General features: G+C 42.0%; 1 protein-coding gene across 3 annotated transcripts in view; it reads left to right on the top strand.

The window, feature by feature from the left end:
* Positions 1–22,973, top strand: part of CNMD (chondromodulin) — a 32,882-nt gene extending 9,909 nt beyond the window's left edge. The window contains exons 4-7 of one of the 3 annotated variants that reach the window (XM_045478262.1): positions 3,426–3,539; positions 7,862–8,015; positions 18,487–18,653; positions 22,428–22,973. In XM_045478262.1, the coding sequence (XP_045334218.1) occupies positions 3,426–3,539; positions 7,862–8,015; positions 18,487–18,653; positions 22,428–22,640 (648 nt within the window). In that variant the 3' untranslated portion in view covers positions 22,641–22,973. Of the gene's footprint in view, positions 1–3,425; positions 3,540–7,861; positions 8,016–18,486; positions 18,654–21,084; positions 21,164–22,424 lie in introns of those variants that run through there. The other 2 variants (XM_045478254.1, XM_045478271.1) reach the window with 2 other exon arrangements.
* The last annotated feature ends 3,404 nt before the right edge of the window (positions 22,974–26,377 follow it).

The raw sequence follows: 26,377 nt of genomic DNA, 5'->3' as shown, positions 1-26,377 counted from the left end.
CCTGTGGTGAGCACTGTGTAACGTATGGACTTGTTGAATCCCTATGTTGTACACCTGAAACTAATGTCACATTGTGTGTCAACCATACTCAAAAAAAGTTTAAAAAGTCAACATGGCTCCCAACTAAAACAGAAAAGAAAAGTAAAACCAGAGTAACTTATAATCTAACTTGGACTTCAGTATTAATGCTCAGCCTGACGAACTCAAAAACATCCTGAAGTCAGATGCTTGCTCCCATAGGTGAATTGCTGTCAGTGCTGCAGCCTAAAATGCAGACTGACTTAGGGGTGTGTTGGCAGATTAAATACCAGCCTATTTTCTCAAACAGTGAGCAAAACTACCATCTTCTCTCTATTTTCATAGTAATTGCATTCCTAAGAATGTCATCATCATACACGGAAACTTTGCCAAAAGTCGCTTTGTCTTTATACGTAAAAGGGTGTTCGAGTGTAGGCACAGATACTTGCAATCAGGTTTTTCCCCCAGGCCCCAGGGCAGTCAGGTCTTCGGGGCTTCCCTGGGCTCTCTGGGGCCCAGCATCCCTGGGCTCTGCCTGAGGAAGCCCAGGAGAGCCCCAGTCTTTGTGACAACTCAGAACTCCCTGAATGATTTCTAAAGTGCCCTCTTGGGAACTTGTTGGGAACTTCTGGTTGAAGCCACAGAAATCCTATGAGATCCTCTAGAAAGAAAAACTGTGCAGCTACAATGAGATTGCCTGACTCTAATTATTAAAAGAATGTGAGAGCATTGGACTCTTCCCTCATTATCTTTGTTAGCAAATTTCTTCATTATCACCAGCTTCTGAGGCCTTGTTTGTTTGCAGAAGCAGGAGGTTTGCTTGGCTTTCTTGTGCTTTTCCATTCCTGCTGTTTAATCTCTTCAAAGATCTGGCTGCGTGATATGGATTTGCAGCCAGACAAGGTGTTTCAGACGTGTGAATTCCTTCCCACAGGACCCATCCCTATGGGGCTTCGGCTCTCTTTGCAGTGTGTAGACTGTCAGAACTAACTCAACACGAGATTCACATCGGGGCTGTGAATCCTTTGACAGAATCAGCTCTCTCCTTGGGGGATATGGTGACGGTTATATGGTGTTTCCCCCTCGCACCTCACATTCAGAGGATATAAGGGTGTGAAGTGAAAAGGACATATGGCACGGGGGCAGCAGCACTCTCCCCCACTGCCTTCTGTTTTTCAAACCATGAGCGCTAGATGTGCATGCAGAATACAAGCAGCAGGTCTGCAGGAGAGAGCAGAGAGCAGTGGTTCTCAAAACGTGTTCCCTAGGCCACCAGCAGTGGCAGCACCTAAGAGCTTATTGGAAATGCAGAGTTCAGTCCCCACTCCAGACCTGGATCAGAATCTCCGGGGGCGGGGCCCAACACTATTTTATTTATCAAGTCCTCCAGGTGATTTTGATGCAAGGGAAAATTGGTGAGCTGGTGGTATAGAAGAATCTTGGATTCAAAGGCTGTGTCTTAGCTCACGCACGCTGCCGTAACAAAGTATCATAGACGGAGTGACTTCTAAACCGCAGGAAACTCTCACAGTTCTGGAGGCTGGCTGGTCCAAAATTAAGGCACTAGCTGATAAGGGTCTATGGTGGCCCTAGTTTCTGGTTCATAGTTGGCCTGTCTTCTGTGTCCTCATGTGGCAGAAGGGGGGTGAGGGAGCTCTCTGGGGTCCCTTTTATGAGGCACTAATCCCACTCACGAGGGCTCTGCCTTTAACTTCCCAAAGGCCTTACCTCCAAATACCACCCCATTGGGCGTTAGGTTTCAACATAGGTACTCAGGTGAGGGGACAAAAACAGTCAGTCTACAGCAGGTGGTTTCAGTCATTTAAGAATGTTGTCACCTTGAACAAGTTGTTTTCGCCCTAACCCGATGATCCTCGACCCCAGGTTTACATTGTAACGACACAGGGAGCTTTGAAGCATCCCACTGTCTGGGCACTGCCCCAGGCCAGTGAAACGGGAATCTCTGGGGAGAGCCCCAGGCATCCGTGGTTTTAAAATCTGTCCAGGTGGCTTTGGTGCAGTGAGTTGAGAAGTCGCACGGTAAACCTCGAGTCCCTCCTCCTGGAGAGTGAGGGGATGTTGCTACCACCGCTCTCTGGGTGAGAGGTGATGCTAAGACGAACGTGTCACATGTGCGATCATGGCCAATTAGGCCACAGGGGAGAGCACAAGGAGCTTCGGGAAGAACGAGCCTTTCCTTCTCTGCTCTCTGCTCTGTCACCAGTGTTTGCAGGGCTGCTGGCTCTCAGATTACAAACGGTGAGACTTACCACGAGTGTCTTCTAGCATGACTTACATTTGACTCTGTTCTTCACCGAGGAGGGCAGTGTCCTGAGCCAAGCCCCGGAGGTTTCTAAATGCTCTTCCTCCCCCACTGTGCGGCACTGATGCTGGAACAAGGTCCTTATCTTCCTGACATTTGTCCCAACTGAACAGATTGACAAGTTGAGGGGTTTGGGTTTCTGTTGGTGTCTATGTTGTTCGGGCATAAAATCTGTAGGCCTTTCATACTGCTTTTGGCCACTCACTCGTCATGAAATTCACCAGCAGGGTGAAAGGAAACACTCTTGGGACAGAACGTACTGTTGTGCCTGATGCACCCGAGGTAGCATCGGCACTGAGCTGTCAGCCAACACCGGAGCCCCGTGGACGAGGTTTCCCTTAAGGCCAGTCCCTAGGCTGACAAGGAGGAGACACTGTTTGTGTCTCACAGGGGACAAGAACAAAACATCTGAGTCCTCAGGTAAGGTCTAGGAACAAAGGTCAGTTCCTAGTGTTGTCGGAAGTGTTGCTATTTCCCTGGCTGGGTGACCTGGGAAAAATCGGAATCCATGGAATTAATTAATTGGGCCCCCATCTTTTGAGAACCTTCGTGGGGTCACCAGAAAGATAAAAGATTCCGATACCAATGTCAAAGAGGCTTATCATTGAGTGGGGCCAGGACCTTGACCAGGAGTGACCGCACAGGCACTGAGAACTAAGTGCCACAGGAGGGAATGAAGACTGGAGAGCTTACGGGAAATCAGGGTCAGAGAAAGCTGCCTGGACGAGGCAGCATTTCATCTGAGCCTGCTTGGGTTAACGGAGCAATGACCATACTCCGTGTCAGTTCACATGCCCCTGACTGGGGCCTCCCCGACCACACTGTCAAAAGTACCACCTCTGTCATTCCTGTCTCACACTCTGCTGTATTTTTCTCCGTAGCACTTACCACCACCTGACTTTCCCTCTGCCTTTTATTTTTGGTAAATAACACAACGAGGTAAGCTCCGTGAGTGCAGACGTGCCATCTGTTCTGTTCATGCCCATACCCAGCGCCTGGAACAGTGCCCGGTTCGCGGTAGACACTCAACACATTGAGTAAATGAACCAATGGATAGATGGATGGATAAATTTTTATTTCCTAGGGCATCACCGGAATCCGTTTTGCTGGAGGAGAAAAGTGCTACATCAAAGCACAGGTGAAGGCTCGTGTTCCTGAAGTGGGCACCGTGACCAAACAGAGCATCTCCTCCGAATTGGTGGGTACCGGCCGCATGCTTCAGACAGCAAGGGGGTCTGGTAGGCATCATTTGAATCCACAACCCTTTCCGTCTCTCATTCCTGTATAGCTTTGTGACCAGAATATAGATTCTATTCCTTCTCTGCCAAAGGAGTTGGAACTATTTTGGTCCTCCTTGGCGATTCCAAGTGATCATTCTTATATGACATGGTATACCATATATTTTTTAATGTTTATTTATTTTGAGAGAAAGAGAGAGCATGTGTAGGGGATTTGCAGAGAAAGAGAGAGAGGGAGAATCCCAAGCAGGCTCCACACTGTCTCTGTGCAGAGCCCAATGCAGGGCTCAATCCCATGAACTGTGAGATCGTGACCTGGGGCGAGATGAGAGTCAGACGCTTAACCAACTGAGCCACCCAGGTGCCCCAGTAAACCATATTTTAAAGTGCATAAAAGGGCTCGGTCTTCACATGGCTCTCATTTGCCTAATGTTGGGGAACTATCCGATTAGTAATGAAAACAATACAAAGGACGTCTCATAACAGAATCTTCATTAGGGGCCTCAGGAGCCTTCTAGCCTCACTTCCAATCAGTGTGGGGTTCCTCCTGAAAATCTCCAATGGCTGTGCTGGAAAGCAATGACAGGGTGCTCCCTTCCCTGGGTGCCAGGCAACTTCCTGGGGAGGGGGACAGTTCAAACCGTTGTGCTCTACACTGAGTTGAGCTGGCTCCCCCTGGTTTCTTTCCCTTGGCTTGAGTTCAGCCCAGTGAAGCTCCTTAACATGTATTGAATTCCTTTCCTACATCTCAGACTTGTGAGGATTTTAAGTATAATTTTCCCATTTATTATTAACAACTTGCCTCTGAGCCTGATTTTATAAAAATTTACTTTAAGAATTGCACAGAGTTCTAAAGACACATCTGATGTGTTGCATTTATTTGATACTTTAGGGCTTATAAAGTGGTTCCACGTGTTATTGCCTTCCATGTGAGTTGTGGCAGGATATAGTGGGAAGAAAATAGACTTCAGAGTTAGAAAAATGTGGGTTCGAATCCCAGCTCTGACACTTGCTGTGGATGTGGCTTCAATTCCTTGGACCTCGGTTTTGCCATCTACAAACTAAGGGTCTGCATCCTGTCCTCGTGGCCCTAGAACCTACCAGATAATGACTACACGGCTGCTGCTCTAAATCACTAATTCCATTATGATCAGCTTTGGTCCTTCCTGTGTCCCCGAGAGGGAGGGAAAGCAAGCATCAGCTCCCTTAAGGCAAAAGAGGAAAACTAAGGGTAAGCAGAGGTGCCTGGAAACTGCCTGGTTGCCGTCATAGGAGCAGCAGGCGTCTCACAACAAAACAAAACAAAAGCTAAAACAAACCGGTGCGTTTCTAAAGCTGGCTATCATGTCCCCAGTTTTCTACTCTGCTCCCAGTTTCCCCATTCATCCTGTGAGACAGTTTCCAGACTTTCATTGCTCTAGTCGTTTGGCTGGGACCATATTCCAGTTTGTTCCTCAGGAGCTGTGCCATTCAGAACAGAATGCCATGCTCAGTGTGAACCCCCTAGTACGGAGTATAAAAATGAGACCAAGAGCTCCTTTGTTCTGACCCTTGAAATTTTTTTAAATTTTTTAAAATGTTTATTTATATTTGAGAGAGACAGAGCACGGTTGGGGGAGGAGCAGAGAGCAAGGGAGACACAGAATCTGAAGCAGGCTCCAGGCTCTTGAGCTGTCAGCACAGAGCCCGACGCCAGGCTTGAAACCCATGAACCGCCAGATCATGACCTGAGCTGAAGTCCGATGCTTAATTAACTGAGCCACCCAGGCACCCTGACCCTTGAACTTCTTATTGCATTACCATTTTTTATAGTCCTGTGACTCAGTTTCTGTAATGCATAAGCCTTTACATTTCTTTTCTCCTGCCTTCCAGAAGAGCCAGCTCTCCTAACATAGCTGATGGAGATCTAATCATTTCTCGGGTTCTTTAAAAACAAGGTTATTTTTTTCCTGATATTTAGAAACAGTAAGTAGCCATGGTAGAAAATTGGGGAATTACATAGAATGGAGAAGAAAATCATCCACAATTGCATAATCCACAGATAGCTAATGTTAATGTTTTGGTGAATTTTTTTAATGCATGGGGATGTGTGGTTTCCTTTTCATAACTGAAGTTATATTGCTCTACATTCTTATTAATTTCACCTAACTTTAGTTATTCTAAAATGTAGATGATAATGGAGGTATTATATGTCATCAGATGATTATAATTTAAGTCTTTTGCTCTTGAATACTTCAGCCATCTTTAATTTTTCACTATTTCAAATAATAATTCAAAGTAATTATTTGAATATAGAAATAATTCAGTGATGACCAGCTTAGCCTTTTACAGCTTTGCCTGCATCTGATTCTTTTCTTAGACCGTAAAGCTGAATTATTTTTTCTGTGTTTTAGTTGCTTATATTGTGCTTGGTGGACCCTCTGGTGGACAAGTCAAATGCAGGCAACGTGTTTGTGTGGATTAGGAATGTCAGTGGCAGAAAACTACACCCAGAGTGACTGAAACAAAAAGGATTTGTTTTTCTGCACAGTAGCCGATATGGAAGGAGGTGGCTGCAGGCACTGGCTCGGTGGCCAGCATCGCTGATTTTTTTTGGCCTTTCCTTCCAGCTCCAAAACATCAACTGTGCATTCGAGTACGGAAGTCAGAAGGGGTTGAGCAGTGCCAAGCACGAGTTCCCTTTAATTAGGAAAAGCAGGAGGTTTCTCAGCCCCCCAGTAGACTTCAGTGTGAATCGCATAGTCTAGGGCACCCCAAGCCACTGGAGGGTCTGAGAAAGCAAGCAGCCAGCCTCTCTCCTGGGGCGGGGACACTGCTGCCTCACACAGAAGCAGGACTGTGTTGCAAGGGCAGGGAGAGACGAGGTTGGATGGGCAGCTAAGACCATGTGCCATAAGTTGATTTAACATTCCTAGCTTGTAAGATGCATATGTATGCGTTATCCCCATCGCCCCACTCTTTCCCCACGCGCTTTAGATTATGATGGAGTAGGTTTATGTACCACTTGCTCTTATAAAATTTTCATCAGTTTTGTAGAACTTTAAAAAGCTGCTATACCCAAAGAGTATTCATTTCCTGGACGGAGCCATTTAATTTAAGGTAAATAACTGGATTACCTGAGTGTTAACTTCCTCCAATGACTTTAAGTTGTTTTCATGCAACCATAAGCCTCGGGGAGAAAGCATAAATGAAGTGCTGCTTTTAGCTGAAAATATGGAGAAAACATTTTAATTTCTCCAACCTATTGCAAACTAATAAATATATGAAAGGAACAACCTGGCAAAATAAATTTGTCTCCTGGGTTATCAGGCCATTCTCAGTATCTCGCTGTAGAAGAAAATTCAGGGTTTAACTTTGAAATCTCAGTGGTGTGCTTGATGTGAGGAACATCTGAAATGTGTTTTGTTATAGCTGGGAAATGTAGAAATGGTTTATGTTAAATAATACTTTGAACTGAAGACATTAAAGAAACAATCGCTTGCTTTTTCCATTGTTGTTCGGAGGCTGCAGAACAAAACCCCAAAGGATTTTCACTTCAAATGAAGGGCTCCTCTATCCCTTTACAGGATTTCAGAGTCCGTTCAATTGCTTTTCCTCAAAAAAATCTTTGATCAGCAACATCAGATTAACCTAAATCTCAAAGTTGGTAGCAAGTAATTTTCACTTCCACTCAGGACACTCAATATTCACATATTTCAGTTATGCAAGGCAGGCCGACAAGCAGGGCGAAGACAATGTTGTGAAGAGAGCTACAGAGATAAGACACACACAGCGCACCCCACACATGCCCACTTACACACACCACACACCCCCAACCCATACTCCCCTACACGCATCACAAACACACACACATGCACACGCACATGCACCCACACACTCACACCCCACAACGCTATACAAACCCCCCCATATACACACCCCATACTCACCCCACACACACTGTATACCTCCCAGTGACACCCCCCCGACAGCCCCATACATACCCCCTACCCCACTCATCCCACACACACTACCTGCCCCCCACCGACATCCGACACACACACCACAAAACCCCACAATACCCCCGACACTCACATCTCCACACTCACCCCACACACACGACATACCCCCGCCTACACCCCGCCACACGCACACCACACACAGCTCACAGCCCCTCACACACACTCACAATTCTCATTAAGTTTTTAGTAGGCGAAATAATGTTTTACCAGCACGTGACTCTTAATACACATGTTTCACCGTCCACTCTGCTCAATGCATTTCATTTTTACTGAACTTACAGGAAGGCAAGATCATGCCAGTCAAGTATGAAGAAAATTCTCTTATCTGGGTGGCTGTCGACCAGCCCGTGAAGGACAACAGCTTCTTGAGTTCTAAGGTCTTAGAACTCTGTGGTGACCTTCCTATCTTCTGGCTTAAGCCAACATACCCAAAAGGTAACATTTTAAATTCTTTTAATGCTGCTGATATGTTTCCTGAGCCCCTCCACAGGCCTGAGCATGGAACAAGGAAGACTTATCAGGACACAAGTCACAGTGTCTCAGTAATTGGCAAGAGAGATCAAAGAGAAGGAAGGTGACAACCATGAATGTTTTAGGGAAGGGACTGAGTGGCAGGGTTAACAGGAAGCAGATCAGGGAGACTCACCATCACTGCATCATCTGCCATTTTTATTTATGAGACTCCCCCTTCTTTCTGCTCTGCTCCTTAATCTAAGTTGTCTGCACTTTCCAATTTTACATGTTTTTTATTCCGAGGGCACAGTATCAAGGGCCTAAGAAGCTGTCATACTGCTGAATCTTTATTATACTCATACCTAGAATTATGAGGCAGCCAAAAGCTGCTGTGGCCATAGGCTGAGATTCTTCAAGTTCAGGGCTTGAGCATCAGCTCCTAAGTCCGGTGAAAAGAAATGAAAGGCCCCTGGTTGGAGCATACCTTTGAGCCATCAGTGGGTGAAGGGCAGGTGAGCCCCGAGGGCCAAGTTTCTCCATCCCCAGGGCACCTTCGCTCGTCACTGCCACCAGTCACCCCACTGGCCCCCCAAATGCTTACTCAGTAGTTCTGGCTCAAGTGTGGGAAAAGGGCCTTTCTCTCAACACAGCTGAGGTATACTGTTTTCTGAAAGATTTTATTGGACACAGAGAGAGCAGCATGGAAATAAAATACAGGCATTAAGACCACCAGGCTTAGGAGGGGGAGATGGGTAGTTATTTTTGAAAGGGTGCGGTTACAATTCTGCAAAACTGAAGAAGTTATGGAGACAGACGTTTGCACAGCAACATGAATGCATTCAACTGTACAATCATAAAAATGGCTAAAATGGTAAATTTTGATGTATATTTTACCATAATTAAAAAAAAAAAAAAAAACAAACACAAAACCTGACCAGGTTTAGAAAGTTCAGGCTTCCGGTTCTGCCATGGCTAATTCATTCCTCTGGATCACAAATATTATGTCCCAAAGCTTGGATAAGATGGTTCCTTTCTGGCCCAGGCAAAGCAAATAGGATTCAGTTGTTAAGCCACTGGAAGGAGAGTTGAGAAGGATCCTGAGGCCACAGGCATGAGCAGTGTCTGTCACCCCCTAGGGGCCAGAGAGGGGGTCTGCCAAAAGGGCGGTCACTTTTGCCCTCCCTGTTCTTGCTCCAGGGGGTGCTGGCAACTCACAATCCTGTGGCCGTTTGCCAAGGTCTAGCTTTCGATTCCTCACTTCCATCCACAGGGAATGGGCTTCTTGCTTCCCACCCCCAGGAACTACTCCTCCAATACCTGTCACCTTGCCGCATCGGAGCCTCAGGTGATGCTCCCATGTAGAGCTCTCTCTAATCACTTCCTGTTCGTGAGGACAAGCCTCTTACCCAGTGAGTTCGTTCATTTGTTGGACAAACATTTTTTGAAGGCTTATTACGTGCCATTTACTTGTGCCGGGTAATTGGGATGCTCTGAACAGAAGTTTACATTGTAGCAAGCGAACATGCCCTGTTACCGAAACCTAACAGAGCAGGGCAAAGAGGGCGGGGGTAGCCGTGCGAAGGCGGTGCTGGTCTGGCTGACTGAGCGCTTTCAGCCTTTGGGAAAGAGCGAGTTCCCTACCTCTGAGATGGAGCTTGGCCCCTCACAGCCCACAGGCAGGACCACCTCTTAAGTATTCAATCATCACCAGACCCATCCCAGAATTACATGTTATGCACAACATCAGAAAAGTGGAAATGCCCCCAGCAATGAAAAGATTTAAGTAACTGTTGGTACAGCCACGGGGCGGATTATACACATTAAAGATGAAGGATTTTTTTTTTTCAGTCTTTCATAAATGTCACATTTAACAATAAAATCAAGAAAGTAAACCCCCTCTGAGGATGTCGGTCCCAACCACCTAATTCTAAAAAAAACTCCCCAGGGGCGCCTGGGTGGCTCAGCCGGTTAAGCATCCGACTTGGGCGCAGGTCATGATCTCACAGTCCGTGAGTTTGAGCCCCGCGTCAGGCTCTGTGCTGACAGCTCAGGGCCCAGAGCCTGCTTCAGATTCTGTGTCTCCCTCTCTCTCTGCCCCTCCCCTGCTCATGCTGTCTCAAAAATAAACAAAAACACGAAAAAAACAAAAACAAACTCCCCAACTCCAGCAACCTCTGTCTTGGATCTTTAAGCTGGCAGGTCACAGAGCTGTATTATCAAGAGACAATGGTGGCTGGGCAAGGTCACAGGGAAGGGTGAGGGTCGCTGAGCTCTGGCTTTGTGCCAGCCTTTGTGCTACAGCTTTCTATTTTGTCCTCAGTTACTTTTTGCCAACAAGTATCCTAGTAACTACAAATAGTCCCATTTTATAGATGAAGAAACCAAGGTTCACAGAAATTAAACAGCTTGCCTGAGGTCATTCAGTTAGTTAAAAGAAGTGGTATTGAGATTTGAATCCAGGTCTCCCTGATGCCTCTCCAACCATGAACGCAGAAACCCAGAAGCTGTCTATGGAAGTTCTCCATGGCTCTAAAGCACATCTAAGTTCTTAGAAATAATACAGCATGCTATAATCATCATTACCTAACATTTGAGTGCTTATTATATGCCAAATGCTATAGTAAAACCCTTAGGCACAACTCTATCTTCTGTCACCATTCGGTGAATTAGATACATTATCCCCGTTTTACAGATGAAGAAAGTCAGACTCCGAGAGACACCAAAGCCCACATTGGGTGGTTACTTTCCATGTCTGTTATTCAGCAACCATGGGGCCCGTGTGGCTGTGTGATCAACTAGAGCACTGGGCTGGGAGCCAGAGAAGGTCACGTTTGGCTCCTGTCTCTGCCACCCATTCTGTGATCTTGGCCAAGTCACTTGGTCTTTCTGAGCCTCGATGCCCTCACATATAAAAGTTACTGCCTTTTCTATCCCACCCATAGGATTTTTAAAAGAATCAACTAAGACAACAAATCTCCTAAAAATTGTAAAGCTTTATACATATACAGTCAACCTGTTAAGAACACAGGGCTGGAGTGCCTGGCTGGCTCAGCTGGTAAAGCATGTGAATCTAAATATCTGCTTGGGGAGTTCCAGCCCCATGCCAGGCGTGGAGCTTACTTAAAAACAAACAAACAGCAAGGAGTCACGATGGTGGAACAGCATGGAAGTTTTTTTTTTGCATCTCACGTCCATGAGATACAGCCAAATCAACACAAATCAACCAAATCCTGATTTGAGGATCACACAACAATCTGCACAACCTGAACCACAGAATTCAGCAGGTACGCGGCGCGGAAAGGTAAAGTGAGGGAGAGAGAAGCTGAGGAGGGCAGGGAGCTGTTTTTTCTTGTGGAGAGAGGATGGAGATGGGGGGGGGGGAAGTTATGGGAAAAGTACATACCCCGCCCCCCCCCCCCCAAAGCAGCTGGAGAGAAAGTGGAAAAGTGGAAACAGCTGCAGGGACCGAACAAAACAGGCAGAAAGGAGAAAGGCGAGGGTTTAAATTCCATTGAGACTCTATAAAGAGGGGGAGCACAGAGTCTGAAACTCCACAGCTCGTTACCTGGAGAAGCTCTGGTGGGAAGGGCGAATCCCCAGGAGCAGAGTGAAGTCCAGGGGTTCTCAAGCCACGGGCAGAGGCGGTTTCCCTGCTGGGAGGACATTTGGTAGAATCTGTAGCCACCCCAGCAGACCCCGGAGAACAACCACATTTGCTGCTTCTGGAACAGGACGTTAAGGGTGAAGCCTGGTGCCAGATGCATGTTGTGATTTTCCATATCCCTGAAACGCTGCTACACGATGGCGTGAACCTTTTCTGGGGTGGGCTGGCACCCAGCCAGTCTCTGGGCATCGGCAGCAGCAGGGTCCCACAAACGTTTCTGGGTCGGGCAGCACCTGGCCATTGCTCAGTGAGACCCTCCCCCAGAGGATCTGAGCGGGTCAAAGTCGTAGTCCCTCAGAAGTGAGGGGTTGGGAAACACAGCTGCATCCGAGAGGCAGCCACACTGTAGGAGGGTCGTGCCGCCTTTAACCTGATGGCTTGGTCACGAACAATGTAAAAGCGGGGAGTGGACAGAAGCTGGAGACAAAGGACGGGTGTGCGACAGCTGATCGGAGAGAATGCAGTTGGGATAGTAGAGACTGGTCAACTGGGTGACGCCATTTTCACCCTTCCCGCGCATGCGCACACCGACCAACGAGCGCGGCAACAATCCACCCCAGTAAACTAAACAGCGCCATCTAGTGAAAAATAGAGCCATTACACTAAGCCCCGCCCAAGTGAGCCAACCTCGCTCTTCAGGAACACCTCAAGTTTCTCAGCCTGCTTAGTTTGCAGACTATAAAGCGCTTCAGAGTTTGACTTCTAGGGGAGAACAATGTAATTTCAATTCTATTTCAGTCTGTTTGCTGGTCCATCTATCACTTTTTTTTTCTTTTCTTTTTCTTGAATACAGAAAGAGAAAAAATTTATTTTCATTTTCAATTTTTATTAAAATTATTTTTCTACTATATTTTTTACTTTGTTGTAAATTTTTCAAATTCTATTTTACTTCCATCATTTCATTTTATTCTACTTCATTGTATTTTTTCAAATTTTCAAATATTTTCCTCCCCTAATCTATCAAGCTCCTTTCAACACACAGACTAAAACACATCTAGGATCTAGCATCATTTATTTGACTTTTGTGTGTGTGTTGTTTTTAATTTCTTAATTTTAATTTTTTTACTTTAATTCCTTTTCTTCCTTCAAAATGACGAAACAAAGGAATTCACCCCAAAAGAAAGAGCAGGAAGAAATGACAGGCAGGAACTTAATCAACACAGATACAAGCAAGATGTCTGAACCAGAATTTAGAATCACAATAAGAATACTTCTGGGGTCGAAAATAGATTAGAATCCCTTTCTGCAGAGATAAAAGAAGTAAAAGCTAGTCAGGATGAAATAAAAAATGCTGTAACTGAGCTGCAATCTCAAATGGATGCCACGGTGGCCACAGTGGCAAAGATGGATGAGGCAGAGCAGCCAATCAGCGATATAGAGGACAAACTACTGGAGAATAATGAAGCAGAAAAAAAGAGCAGACAAAGCAAAAGAGCACGGTTTAAGAATTAGGGAAATCAGTGACTGATTAAAAAAGAACAGCATCAAAATCATAAGGGTCCCAGAAGATGGAGACAGAGAAAAAGGGGTGGAAGGTTTATGTGAACAAATCATAGCAGAAAACTTTCCTACCCTGGGGAAAGACACAGACATCAAAATACAGGAAGCACAGAGGACTCCCATTAGATTCAACAAAAACCGACCATCAACAAGGCATACATATCCTTACTCAGGCAAGGAAAGACTCATGAAAGCAGCAAGAGAAAAAAAAAGTACGTAACCTACAAGGGAAGACAGATCAGGTTCAGAGCAGACCTATCCACAGAAACTTGGCAGGCCAGAAAGGGGTGGCAGGATATATTCAATGTGCTGAATCAGAAAAATATTCAGCCAAGAATTCTTTATCCAGCAAGGCTGTCATTCTAAATAGAAGGTGACATACAAGTTTCCCAAACAACAATTAAAGGAATTCGTGACCACTAAACAAGCCCTCCAATAAATTTTAAGGGGGACTCTCTGAAGGGAGAAAAGACAAGAAAAAAAACACCAAAAGCAACAAGACTAGAAAGGACCAGAGAACACCACCAGAACCTCCAACTTACAAGCAACATAATTGCAATAAGTTCGTATCTCTCAGTACTCACTCTAAATAGCAATGGACTAAATGCTCCAATCAAAAGACATGGGGTAACTGAGTGGATAAGAAAACATGATCCATAAATATGCTGTTTACAAGAGACCCACTTCAGACCTAAAGACACCTTCAGATTGAAAGTATGGGGATGGAGAACCATCTATAGTGCTAATGGTAGACAAAAGAAAGCCAGAGTAGCCATACTTACATCAGACAATCTAGACTTTAAAATAAAGACTGTAACAAGAGATGAAGAAGGGCTTTATATAATTAAGGTGTCTATCCACCAAGAAGGCCTAACAATTGCAAACATTTACGTTCCAAATGTGGCAGCACCCAAATACATATAAATCAGTTAATCACAAACATAAAGAAACTCATTGATAATAATACCATAATAGTAGGGGACTTCAACACCCCACTTACAGCAATGGACAGATCATCTAAAGAGAAAATCAACCAGGAAACAATGGCTTTGAATGACACACTGGACCAGACGAACTTAACAGATACATTCAGAACATTTCATCCTAAAGCAGCAGAATACACATTCTTCTCCAGTGCACATGGAAAGTTCTCCAGAATAGATCACATACTGGGACACAAATCAGCCCTCAACAAGTACAAAAAGAACGAGTTCATACTGTGCATATTTTCAGACCACAATGCTATGAAACTCGAAATCAACCACAAGAAAAAATTTGGAAAGGTAATAAATACTTGGAGACTAAAGACCATCCTACTAAATAATGAATGGGCCAACCAAGAAGTTAAAAGGAAATTAAAAAGTACATGGAAGCCAATGAAAATGATAACACCACAGCCCAAAACCTCTGGGATGCAGCAAAGGCGGTCATAAAAAGGAAGTATATAGCAATCCAGGCCTTCCAAAAGAAGGAAGAAAGGTCTCAGATACACGACCTAACCTTACACTTTAAAGTGCTGGAAAAAGAACAGCAAATAAAATCCCAAACGAGCAGAAGACAGGAAATAATAAAGATCTGAGCAGAAATCAATGCTATTGAAACCAAAAAACCCCCAGCAGAACAGATCAATGAAACCAGAAGCTGGTTCTTTGAAATAATTAACCAAACTGATAAACCCCTAGCCAGTTTTATCAAAAAGTAAAGGACCCAAATAAATAAAATCAAGAATGAAAGAGGAGATCACAACCAACACAGCAAAAATACAAACAATAATAAGAGAATATTAAAATCAATTATACGCCAATAAAATGGGCAATCTGAAAGAAATGGACAAATTCCTAGAAACATATACACTACCAAGGCTAAAACAGGAATAGAAAATTTGAACAGACCCATAACCAGTAAAGAAATTGAATTAGTAATCAAAAATCTCCCAAAAAACAAGAGTCCAGGGCCAGATGGCTTTCCAGGGGAATTCTACCAAACATTTAAAGAAGAGTTAACACCTATTCTCTTGAAGCTGTTTCAAAAAATAGAAATGGATAGAAAACTTCCCAACTCTTTCTATGAAGTCAGCATTACCTTGATTCCAAAACCAGACAAAGACCCCACTAAAAAGGAGAACTATAAACCAATTTTCCTGATGAACATGGATGCAAAAATCCTCAACAAGATATTATTAGCCAACTAGATCGAACAATACATTAAAAAAAATATTCACCACGACCAAGTGGGATTTATACCTGGGATGCAGGGCTGATTCAATATCCACAAAACAATCAATGTGATTCATCACATCAGTAAAAGATAGGACAAGAAGCACACGATCTTCTCAACAGATGCAGAGAAAGCATTTGACAAAATACAGCATCCTTTCTTGATAAAATCCTCAAGAAAGGGATAGAAGGATCATATCTCAAGATCATAAAAGCCGTATATGAAAGACCCAATGCTTATATCATCCTCAATGGGAAAAACTGAGAGCTTGCCCCTTAAGGTCAGAAATAAGACAGGGATGTCCACTCTCGCCACTATTATTCAACACAGTTTGGAAGTCTTAGCCTCAGGAATCAGACAACACAAAGAAATAAAAGGCATCCAAATCGGCCAGGAGTTCAAATTTTCACTCTTCGCAGATGACATGATACTCTATATGGAAAACCCAAAAGACTCCACCAAAAACTGCTAGAACTGATCCATGTCAGCAAAGTCGCAGGATATAAAATCAATGCACAGAAATCAGTTGCATTCCCATATGCCAATAATGAAGCAACAGAAAGGGAAATCAAGGAATCGATCCCATTTACAATTGTACCAAAAACCATAAAATAGCTAGGAATAAATCTAACCAAAGAGGTGAAAAATCTATACACAGAAAACTATAGAAAGCTTATGAAAGAAAACTGAAGAACACACACACACACACACACACACACACACACACACACACACACACAAATGGAAAAATATTCCATGCCTCTGGATAGGAAGAATATCGTTTAGATGTCAATATTAACCAAGCAGTCTACATATTCAACGCAATCCCTATCAAAATAACACCAGCATTCTTCACAGAGCTAGAACAAACAATCCTAAAATGTGTATGGAACCAGAAAAGACCCCAAATAGCCAAAGCAATCTTGAAAAAGAAAACCAAAGCTGGAGGCATCACAATCCCAGACTTTAAGGTGTATTACAAAGTTGTAATCACCAAGACAGTATGGTACTGGTGTAAAAACAGACACTCAGATCAATGGAACAGAATAGAGAACCCAGAAATAGACCCACAAACGTATGGCCAACTCATCTTTGACAAAGCAGGAAAGAATATCCAATGGAATAAAGACAATCTCTTCAGCAAGTGGTGTGGGAAAACTGGACAGCGACATGCAGAAAAATGAACCTGGACCACTTTCTTACACCATACACAAAAATAAACTCAAAAGGGATGAAAGACCTCAACGTAAGACAGGAAGCCGTCAAAATCCCCGAGGAGAAAGCAGGCAAAAACCTCTTTGACCTTGGCCACAGCAACTTCTTACTCAACACGTCTCCGGAGGCAAGGGCAAAAATGAACTATGGGACCTCATCAAAATAAAAGCTTCTGCACAGCAAAGGAAACAATCAGCAAAACTAAAAGGCAACTGATGGAATGGGAGAAGATATTTGCAAATGACGTATCAGACAAAGGGTTAGTATCCAAAATCTATAAAGAACTTATCAAACTTAACCCCCAGAAAACAAATAATCCAGTGAAGAAATGGGCAAAAACATGAGTAGACACTTCTCCAAGGAAAACATCCAGATGGCCGACACATTAAAAAATGCTCACCATCACTCATCACCAGGGAAATACAAATCAAAACCACAATGAGATGCCACCTCATACCTGTCAGAATGGCTAACATTAACAACTCAGACAACAACAGATGTTGGCGGGGGTGCAGAGAAAGTGGATCTCTTTTGCACTGCTGGTGGGAATGCAAACTTGTGCAGCTACTCTGGAAAACAGAATGCAGGTTCCTCAAAAAATTAAAAATAGAACTACCCTGTGACCCAACAATTGCACTACTAGGTATTTATCCAAGGGATACAGGTATACTGTTTCAAAGGGGCATATGCACCCCAATGTTTATAGCAGCACTATCAACAATAGCCAAAGTATGGAAAGAGCCCAAATGTCCATTGATGGATGAATGGATAAAGATGTGGTGTGTGTGTGTATGTGTGTGTTTATATAAATACACACAATGGAGTATTACTCAGCAATCAAAAAGAATGAAATCTTGCCATTTGCAGCTATGTGGATGGAACTAGAGGGTATTATGCTAAGCAAAATTAGAGAAAGACAAATACCATATGACTTCACTCATATGAGGACTTTAAGATACAAAAGATGAACATAAAGGAAGGGAATAAAAAATAATATAAAAACAGGGAGGGGGACAAAACATGAGACTCTTAAATATGGAGAACAAACAGGGTTACTGGAGTGGTTGGAGGGGGGGGTGGTTAATGGCTAAGGGGCATTAAGGAATCTACTCCTGAAATCACTGTTGCACTATATGCTAACTTGGATGCAAGTTTAAAAAACAAATTAAATAAAAATAAATAAATAAAAGACAAAAAATGCACAAGGCTGAAAGTTAACAGAATACCTGTTCACCAGTGGTTTCAATAGATACAGGTTGACTTTTTTCATACAATCAAAAGTGTGGAGGGAGGTTTCTGGCATTATCAGCTACTCAGCTATATCACAAGGCTCTTTCTATCTTACCATTTTGCTACCCATCGCATACTGGTTTATCATCCTTGTGCCTATCCCTTCTGGTCACAAATTGGCTCTCATAACCCACATATATGTATGCTCAAGAAAAGAAGACAAGACAGAGAAAGCTGTACCAGTCCTCTTTTACCAAGAAAGCAAAAGCTTTCCCAGAAACTGTGCCAATATATTCTGCTTACGTCTCACTGGCCCAAAATGTTTCATCTGGTCTCTCTTACTTTCTCAGCGCCTATAGTAGAGGTAAGTGAAGAAGGATTGAGAATGGATTTTCGTCAGCTACCTTAGAATACCTGTCTCAGGACTGTAAAACCACATTCTGGTTATCTGTTTGCTTACTAACCCAAGACTCTGAAATATGCTTTATTATTTAAAAAATCATCAATACAAATTTCCATATTTAGTCCAATGTTTTTGATATCTATTTATGCTTCTACCCTGATACAGTACTTCCTTAATTATCCAAATAAATGGATTAACTTAGTTTTGTTTTTTGTTTTTTGCAGAAATCCAGAGAGAAAGAAGAGAGTTGGTAAGAAAAATTGTTACAACTACCACAAGGAGACCACCTAGTGCACCACGGGGCAACCCAGGCCCTAGAGAACCAAATAATGAAACCAGACCCAGTGTTCAAGAGGATTCAGAACCCTTCAATCCAGACAACCCTTATCATGTACGTACTGATGTTTTCGTGACATGCTCAGACAAATCCGTTGAACATAACATTGAAGTGGCGGTATGTCTACTTGAACTTTCAAATAAATGAGGGTAAGATTACACTGAAGCATAGTCTCTGTAGTGTGAGATCCAGATTGTTTGTAACCCTTACTCAAAGTTGTTTTCTGTGCTCTCCTTTTTTTGACTCACAGGCAAATCCATAAAGACAAATTCATATCAGGAATTTGATTATTCAAAAAATGTTTCTAAGAATGTGCCCTAGAGACAACATCCAGAAAGGAAGTATTCTCTTTCCCCCTTCTTATCCACTTTATTCATCCATTCAACAGACATTTTTGAGAACTTGCTCTTTTCCAGGCCCTGTGCACACAGCCAGGAGATAACTTCTGCCCTCGGGAGCTCTCAGTCCAGGAGGGAGACAGACTCATACACAGATAAAACACCTTAGACTGAAACACTGGGAATTGGTGTTTATAGGGATGAAACTAACGTTCTAAAAATTTCCAATCTTCAATAAAATATTATTTACCATTACTATACTCTGAAGGGAGTAAAAGTAGAGTAGTAAATTTTTGTAACTAATTTTTTAATTGAGAAAATACATGCATATATATATTTCTTTAAGTATAAAGGATATACAATGAAATGTGTTTCTCTTCCACCTCAGACACCTTCCCCAGAGCAATGTATTAACAATAGCTATTTGCCCAATTTCTTTGTATAAGAAAGTGTACCACACACTTTTAACACAAAAGAGCATACAATACTTCTGTACCTTGCTTTCTTTCCAGTTACAATACAGTATTTTGGAGACTGGTCTGTATCTTCTACATACATCTACATCATTCATTTTATTACTTTTTATTATTTTTTAGAAGTTTTTATTTATTTTGAGAGAGAGAGAATGAGCAGGAGAGGGGCTGAGAGATAGGGAGACAGAGGATCCCAAGTGGGGCCCAACATGGGACTTGATCTTACCAATCATGAGATCATGACCTGAGCCAAAATTAAGAGTCAGACACTTAACCAACTGAGCCACCCATGTGCCCCAAATTCTTTTAATTTGGAAAAAAAAAATTTAGAGCAAGCAGGGAAAGGGGAAGAGGGAGGGAGACAGAGAGAGAGAGAGAGAGAGAGAGAGAGAGAATCTTAAGCAAGCTCCACACTCAATGCAGAGCCCGGTGAGAGGCTCGATCCCATGACCCCAGGATCATGACCTGAGCTGGAATCAAGAGTTGGGTTATTCAGCCGAGCCAACCAGGCACCCCTTGCCTCATTCATTTAAATGGCTGCATCATAGTCCATTGTGTGGATGGATAGATGCACAGAAATTTAACTAGTTCTACTTTGATGGACATGTAAATTATTTCCCTATCTTTTGTTCTTATACTCTTAATAGTATACAACCTTGTACATGTCCTATAGGCTTATGGGAAGGAGTAAATGAGGTAATGCAGGTGAAGTTCGTAGCACAGTGCTTGGCACAGTAGGCATGAACTTGCTCAACGTTAATTACTAGTCTTTATTATGCCTCTTGTACACATGTGGGAATGTATTTTTAGCATAAATACTGATGTATGGGTTGACTGGGTCAAAGGAGATGAGAATTTTATTTTAATGGGAGGATGCCAAATTGTTTCCCAAGGAATTATGCCAGCTACATATCTTCACGTGGTAAAGAGAGGGACTAATTTATTTTCAAACTTTAAAAAAATCTTCACTAGTCTCTTGGCTGTAAAAATGTATCTTCTCATTGTTTTAGCTCGCCTGTCTTTAATTACGTGTAAGATTGAGCATCTTTTCATAGACAGGCAATTAATTTGCATATTTTTCCTATCTAGCCTATTCAGTCCTTATTTTCTAGTCTATCATTTTAGATTAATAAATTTTAGAATGATTTAGAGCAAAATGTATTTTTTAAATAACCCACGGCCTATTGGAAAATTCAGGACACCATAGTACTTCATTCCCTGAAGCTCAAATAATAAAAAAGAAATAAAATCTGAATAGGCCAACAGAAAATTTAATATAGTTTATTCCCCAGGTAGCTGGGCTAGCTAAATCTGGTTCAGGCGATGAGGGCATCAGCCCCATCACAGAAGGGCAGGATGTGACTCTGTCTGCCTTGCCTCCAGACTTGAGTGATCCAAATTCCTTGAAAACTCCAGTTGTATCAGTTTTTTCCTTTTATCTCATGCTCAGGTTTAAGCAGAAACATCTCCCCATGACCTCAATCCTTCACAAGTTTCTTTAAGGAAATATCCTTGGAGAGGAAGTATCTTTGAGAGATCCTCCCAGCTTTTAAATCCTAACACACCTTTGTTCAACTATTAGATGAGGAAATGCCACAACCAACAGGCTTTTGACTCCCCCTGCCCTGGAAGAGTCAGCTACAATCAATTAATTAGGTGGTTTTCTTTTTGCAGTCCCTGATGAACCCAGTTCAAGAAATAAGAGAAACAAATGAGAAGAGCCTGAAGAATTAAAAAAAAAAAAAAAAAAAAAAAAAAAAGTTTAAGAGAGTAAGACAAATATTTTGGTGACAAAATTTAAACATAGGGTATATCAAATGGTGTTAAGGAATTGTTAATTTTGTTAGGTACGGTAATGGCAGTGTAGCTGTGTAGGGAAAATATTGTTTTGGAGGTGCATTCTAATGTATTTATGGGTGAAATGTCATAATACCTTCAATTCTAAGGTCACTTCCAAATTTAAAATACTTCGGAAAAGAAAAAGCCAAGCAAATCTGACAAAAGGTTAACAGTTATGAAAACTAGATGATGTTTGGTACACAGTTTTCTCCACTTTCCAGTATGTTTGATATACTGTAAAATAGTAAAAAGTACCCCCCCTTCCCCCCCAAAAAATTCAAGACTTTTTTGTATACCAGAAGAGGTGATAGGCTTACTAGGTTCACTCAGCTCAAGCCTAACCTATGTTTGGTGCTGCATCTGCCCAAGTTCAGTGGAGACTTCAACGGAATCAAGAACACACATTAAGGGCTTTTTGGCAATGTAATTCAATACTATATGACACAATCTGTACCCCTAGAAATCCATGAAAAGGAAAACCAGATACATAAATTTGGCAGAGGGCAAGTTGCTTCTAGTTCTGTGAGCTCTTCAGCAGTGAAAATGGGAACTCTGCAGGTGATTTTTACTCCATCCATGATTTTATGTAATTATAATGGCACATAGAAATTAGAAAGTCAAGTTTAAGGTCTTGAATTTTTCCATATTTTATGGTGCCTTTTCCTGAGTGTTACAGACCCCTTATGTGGAAATGAAGGCAGAATCTAAAGACGTCAGCGTTTTCAGCTAGTGCAGTTAGAATAGCAATCTGTTGGCTTAGCAATGAGTTTCAAAAGATGCTCCAAGAGTGTGGAGACCATCAGTACAAAATGGCACTAGTGTTCCACTAAAATTAGCAGTGGCAGAAATGCCACTCTTGAATCATGCTTTCCTTTTTGTTAGTCTATTTAAAACGAGGCACTACTGAGTTACGGTTCATTAAAGGTATGGAGAAACTTCATGACATTAAAAAAAAAAAAAAAAAAAAAATCAAAACCACCTTCCTGCCAGTGACAGATGGAGGTTGAGTTTTTAGAAGGAATTCTGAATTATCAGGTTAAAAGACTGAAAAACTTCTTACGGAAAGTGATACTTATTTCTTGTACCAATGAAATATTCAGGATCTTATTTTAAAATAATGTGCATGCTATAGAATTCTCGTTATGAAGAAAACACAATTACCTTTTATTTCACAGCAGCAGGAAGGGGAAGGCATGACATTCGACCCTAGACTGGATCACGAAGGAATCTGCTGCATAGAATGTAGGCGGAGCTACACTCATTGCCAGAAGATCTGTGAGCCCCTGGGGGGCTACTATCCGTGGCCCTACAACTATCAAGGTTGCCGCTCCGCCTGCCGAGTTGTCATGCCATGCAGCTGGTGGGTGGCCCGCATCCTGGGCATGGTGTGAAATCACTCCATACAGCAGGTGCTGAAACATGAGAACTAACTCCAGAGACCACCAGAGTGTGAGGCATCTTGATGCTGAAGGGACCACAAAGTATTTTATATTCAATCTGAATGATGTTATTCGAGACACTTTTAACAGAATCTCTCAATTGCTTCATAGAAAAACTTTATCCAGAATGTGCAAATGTACTGAAAGGGTAAAGTAAAAAATGCCGTAACAATTCTTTTATTACTTGTTTTTTATTTGCTTTGCATTCCCTATAAAGTCTGCTTATAAGAGTAACTTCCCAAGCTACTTTGAAATAAAACATGAAAAATCATTTACAGTGTCAAAGATCTCAATTGTACACTTGTTCCTTTTAATCAAGTTGCTAAAATAATTAAGTTTTGGTTGTTATTTATGCAGAATTCCTCCCTTGTTTTTTTTTAATTTATTATTTAGATAGAGAGCGAGCAAGTGTGAGCAGGCAGTGGGGAGAGAGCAAGAGTGAGAATGAATCTCAAGGAGGCTCCACACTCAGCATGGAGCCCCACACGGGCCTTGACCCCATGACCCTGATCCTGGGATCATCACCTGAGCCAAAATCAGGAATCAGACACTCATCCGATCGAGCTACCCAGGTGCCCTTCCTCCACTGTTCTTAACGTTTACTGTTCTTCCCAGTCTTGCAACTGTGCCCCAAAGTTCCCACATAAAAACACAAACAAAAAAGTAAGACAGGACTTATAATTTAATTTACCTGAGAGCAAACATTATAAAGTTCAAAGTGGCAGCTCACAGAAAATGTGTTATTTATAGTTTGTGCTGCTATGTGATTAATAGGTGGGTGCCCTATGTTAGGAGTCACCTCATACGAAAGAGCATTAGGATAAAGAAGGAAAATGAAGTCAAAGATAAATCAGACTTGTGGGGAAGGACTTTCACTGACATTCTGAAAAGCAGGTCTTCATACCCTTTTCAATCTGTTTTCAGTAAGTGGTCACTGCGCATGAAGCAGCAGAGTGATTTCTATCTTTGTAGTACAAATCAGGCTGTTGATGTAGTCCAATTACTAATAAGCTACTCTCATAGTAATAGGACTCACAGTACTGCTTGGCAGATCTGGCTGAGAGGAATGGCTTATTTATTTAAAATGACATAAAGTCTCTCAGGATCAAGGACTGTCTTTACAAACTGAAATACTAGATCAGAAAAATGAACAGGTATCTCATATTTTTGACATTTGAGTTCCGAATCCCAGTTTGAAAAATAGAGAGCTTTCTTAAGGAAAATAAAAGTTTTCCAAAACAATATAAGGATTCAGAGATGACAAAAACGTCCTCATACCATGATCTCACCACAGTCCCATATTCTAAATAAACCTTATTACTGTACATCTGATGTTTGCCAGTTAAGTTGGTAAAGGTTTACAGTCTCTTAAACCTAGTTATCAGATGAATGCTCATATACCTGCATCTAATGGAATATACAGCAAGTTAGGTCTCTGCAGGAGAAAGATATGAAGTAAAGACACACGATCAACTGTAGGTAATGGTCAAACAGTTCTCAGGCAGCAGCTACTTCTGGCACAGACAGGAATTTTACATGTTTAGTCTTTCAAGTGGTTGTTACCCTATTAACTAAGTAAATATGTGTCAATGGTTCTGCCTACCATCTCCAACCTCACTGTCCAGCAACCTGTACTTGGTTCTACAACTAAATTAAAAAAGGAAAACAAAAACAAAAAAACAAAAAGACTCTGTGATCCCAGCCCGGAAGAGCTTGTGGTCTTATGAGAGACAGATAATCAGGACTCCATACACGAAAGGCCCTGACAAAGATTGGGAGAACTGGGCTTCTCGGAGGAAGAAAATACCTTTGTGAGGTCTTCAAGGATGAGCAGGAATTAGCAAGGTAAAGAAGACAGAGGAAGGGCATTCTTCTGGGCAGAGGGGGGAGTTCAGTAAAGTCAGAGGTGTGAAGATGCATGAGACAATCAGAAGAACTGAGCATTCGGGTTGACGCAGAACATATTAAGATGGATGTGTAGACAGAAGACTGCTTATATTACATGTTACCTTGGAATTTATTGGGTGGATAAGGAATAGGAAACCAATGAAAGGCTGTGGGCAAGAAGGGAGCTGGTTAAGTTTCCATTTTTAGATAGATCAACCTTGGTACCTTTCCTTGAGAGAACTGAGCAAGTGACAAACTCTGTGAGGAGAAAGGCATGTCACAGGGAAGGCAGGCTGTCTCTTGAAAAGGTGCTCCCTTTCCAAAGTACCATAATTAAATGAAAATATAAGAAGTAAATAAACTACTTCATAATTGATAATGGAGTTATGTTATGAAAAGTCACTAAATACCCACGGAAGTCAACTTAATAGGGGGGAAAATAGTGATGTTTTAAGGGCAGGGCAGAGAGTCAAGGTTGGATTAAGAGTAGACATGACAGACTCAAATTATGTTCAAGGAAGAAAACTAAAGGTCTACTCTACTCTGAAAGAGAAGAATCAAGTGTACAAAGGAAGAACATTTACTCAAAGACGACCCTGCAGAATATAAACTTCTCACACATTGGTACTAATTCCCAGATTACCTTTAACCAGGCCAGTCTAAAAGGTGGAAATGTAGTCCAGTTTGCTATGATGCATCTTGACTCCCTGTGTACACTGTGTGTGTGTATATATATTTTACTATTTTATAGGTACTTATCTAATTCTCAGCCATGCTGTAAACCAATCCTATGGACATCACAGGTTAATTTTCAAGGTCCTCATCTGACTGAGACTGGAAGGGCTATTATAGCCTTAGATGTGATAGTTGCTGCTGCATAAGCACAAAGAAAATGAAGACATGGCCATGCTGGATTCCAGTAGGTTCTTTTTATGTTACATTAACATATCAAACTAAAATATGCCAACATACGGCTACTGCCATTTTAAAAACTTGTTAACCTCATCTTTATACCTCCCCCTTCCACCCCCACCCCCTCAAATAATTGACACTAGAAGTAAATACATTCAGAATAATCACTTAACCCACTCAAAACAGTTTATTTCTTACACCAGATTTTATTGCACTCTGAAATACAAGCTACATTCTTACAAAATAGAAATTCCTCGTGTGTGGGGGACAAATTTTTCTGCATAAGCTAAATAATGCTGATTTGTTTGATGAACATTTATTTTATAGAAAGGGTCACAATCTTTTTTAGGGTTAACTGACTTATTGAGGGGTAAGAGGGAGTTGACAAAAATCTACATGCACCGATCGTCCTAGCAGCATATCTCGAACATGAAGGTGTAAACTTGAGTCAATGATGCAAACGTCAGCAAAAACATGTTACAGGCACAGTGAGTTCTGGTGTTTATAAAAGGAAGGTGAACTCCTTTTAAAGGGCTTTTGTACATATATGCATGCTTATCTACCATATGCATATACAGGTTTCACTTTGAAAAAGCCCATGAGAGTATGTAGAATCAAATTTACAAACAGGTTAAGTTAGTGTTGCCTGACTTTCAACAATAAAAGGACTTACTACAGATTTTATTTAAACTGTTTACATTCAAAATAATCAATTCACATATAGTTTTTAGGTATTTACCCTGTAAAGGTAAGTACATCTATATATACATTTATTGCATGTATAACCTATACCTAGCGAGTAGTTGATATTAGGCTCACTGAACCTTTTCCATGTCTTAATAGTTTTAAAATAAAAAATATATAGGAGTCAGTCATCATTAGGGTATATG

The sequence above is a fragment of the Leopardus geoffroyi genome, chromosome A1, assembly GCF_018350155.1.
Source record: "Leopardus geoffroyi isolate Oge1 chromosome A1, O.geoffroyi_Oge1_pat1.0, whole genome shotgun sequence".
In the NCBI taxonomy this organism is placed as follows: domain Eukaryota; kingdom Metazoa; phylum Chordata; class Mammalia; order Carnivora; family Felidae; genus Leopardus; species Leopardus geoffroyi.
This window is presented reverse-complemented; position numbering and strand designations above follow the sequence as displayed.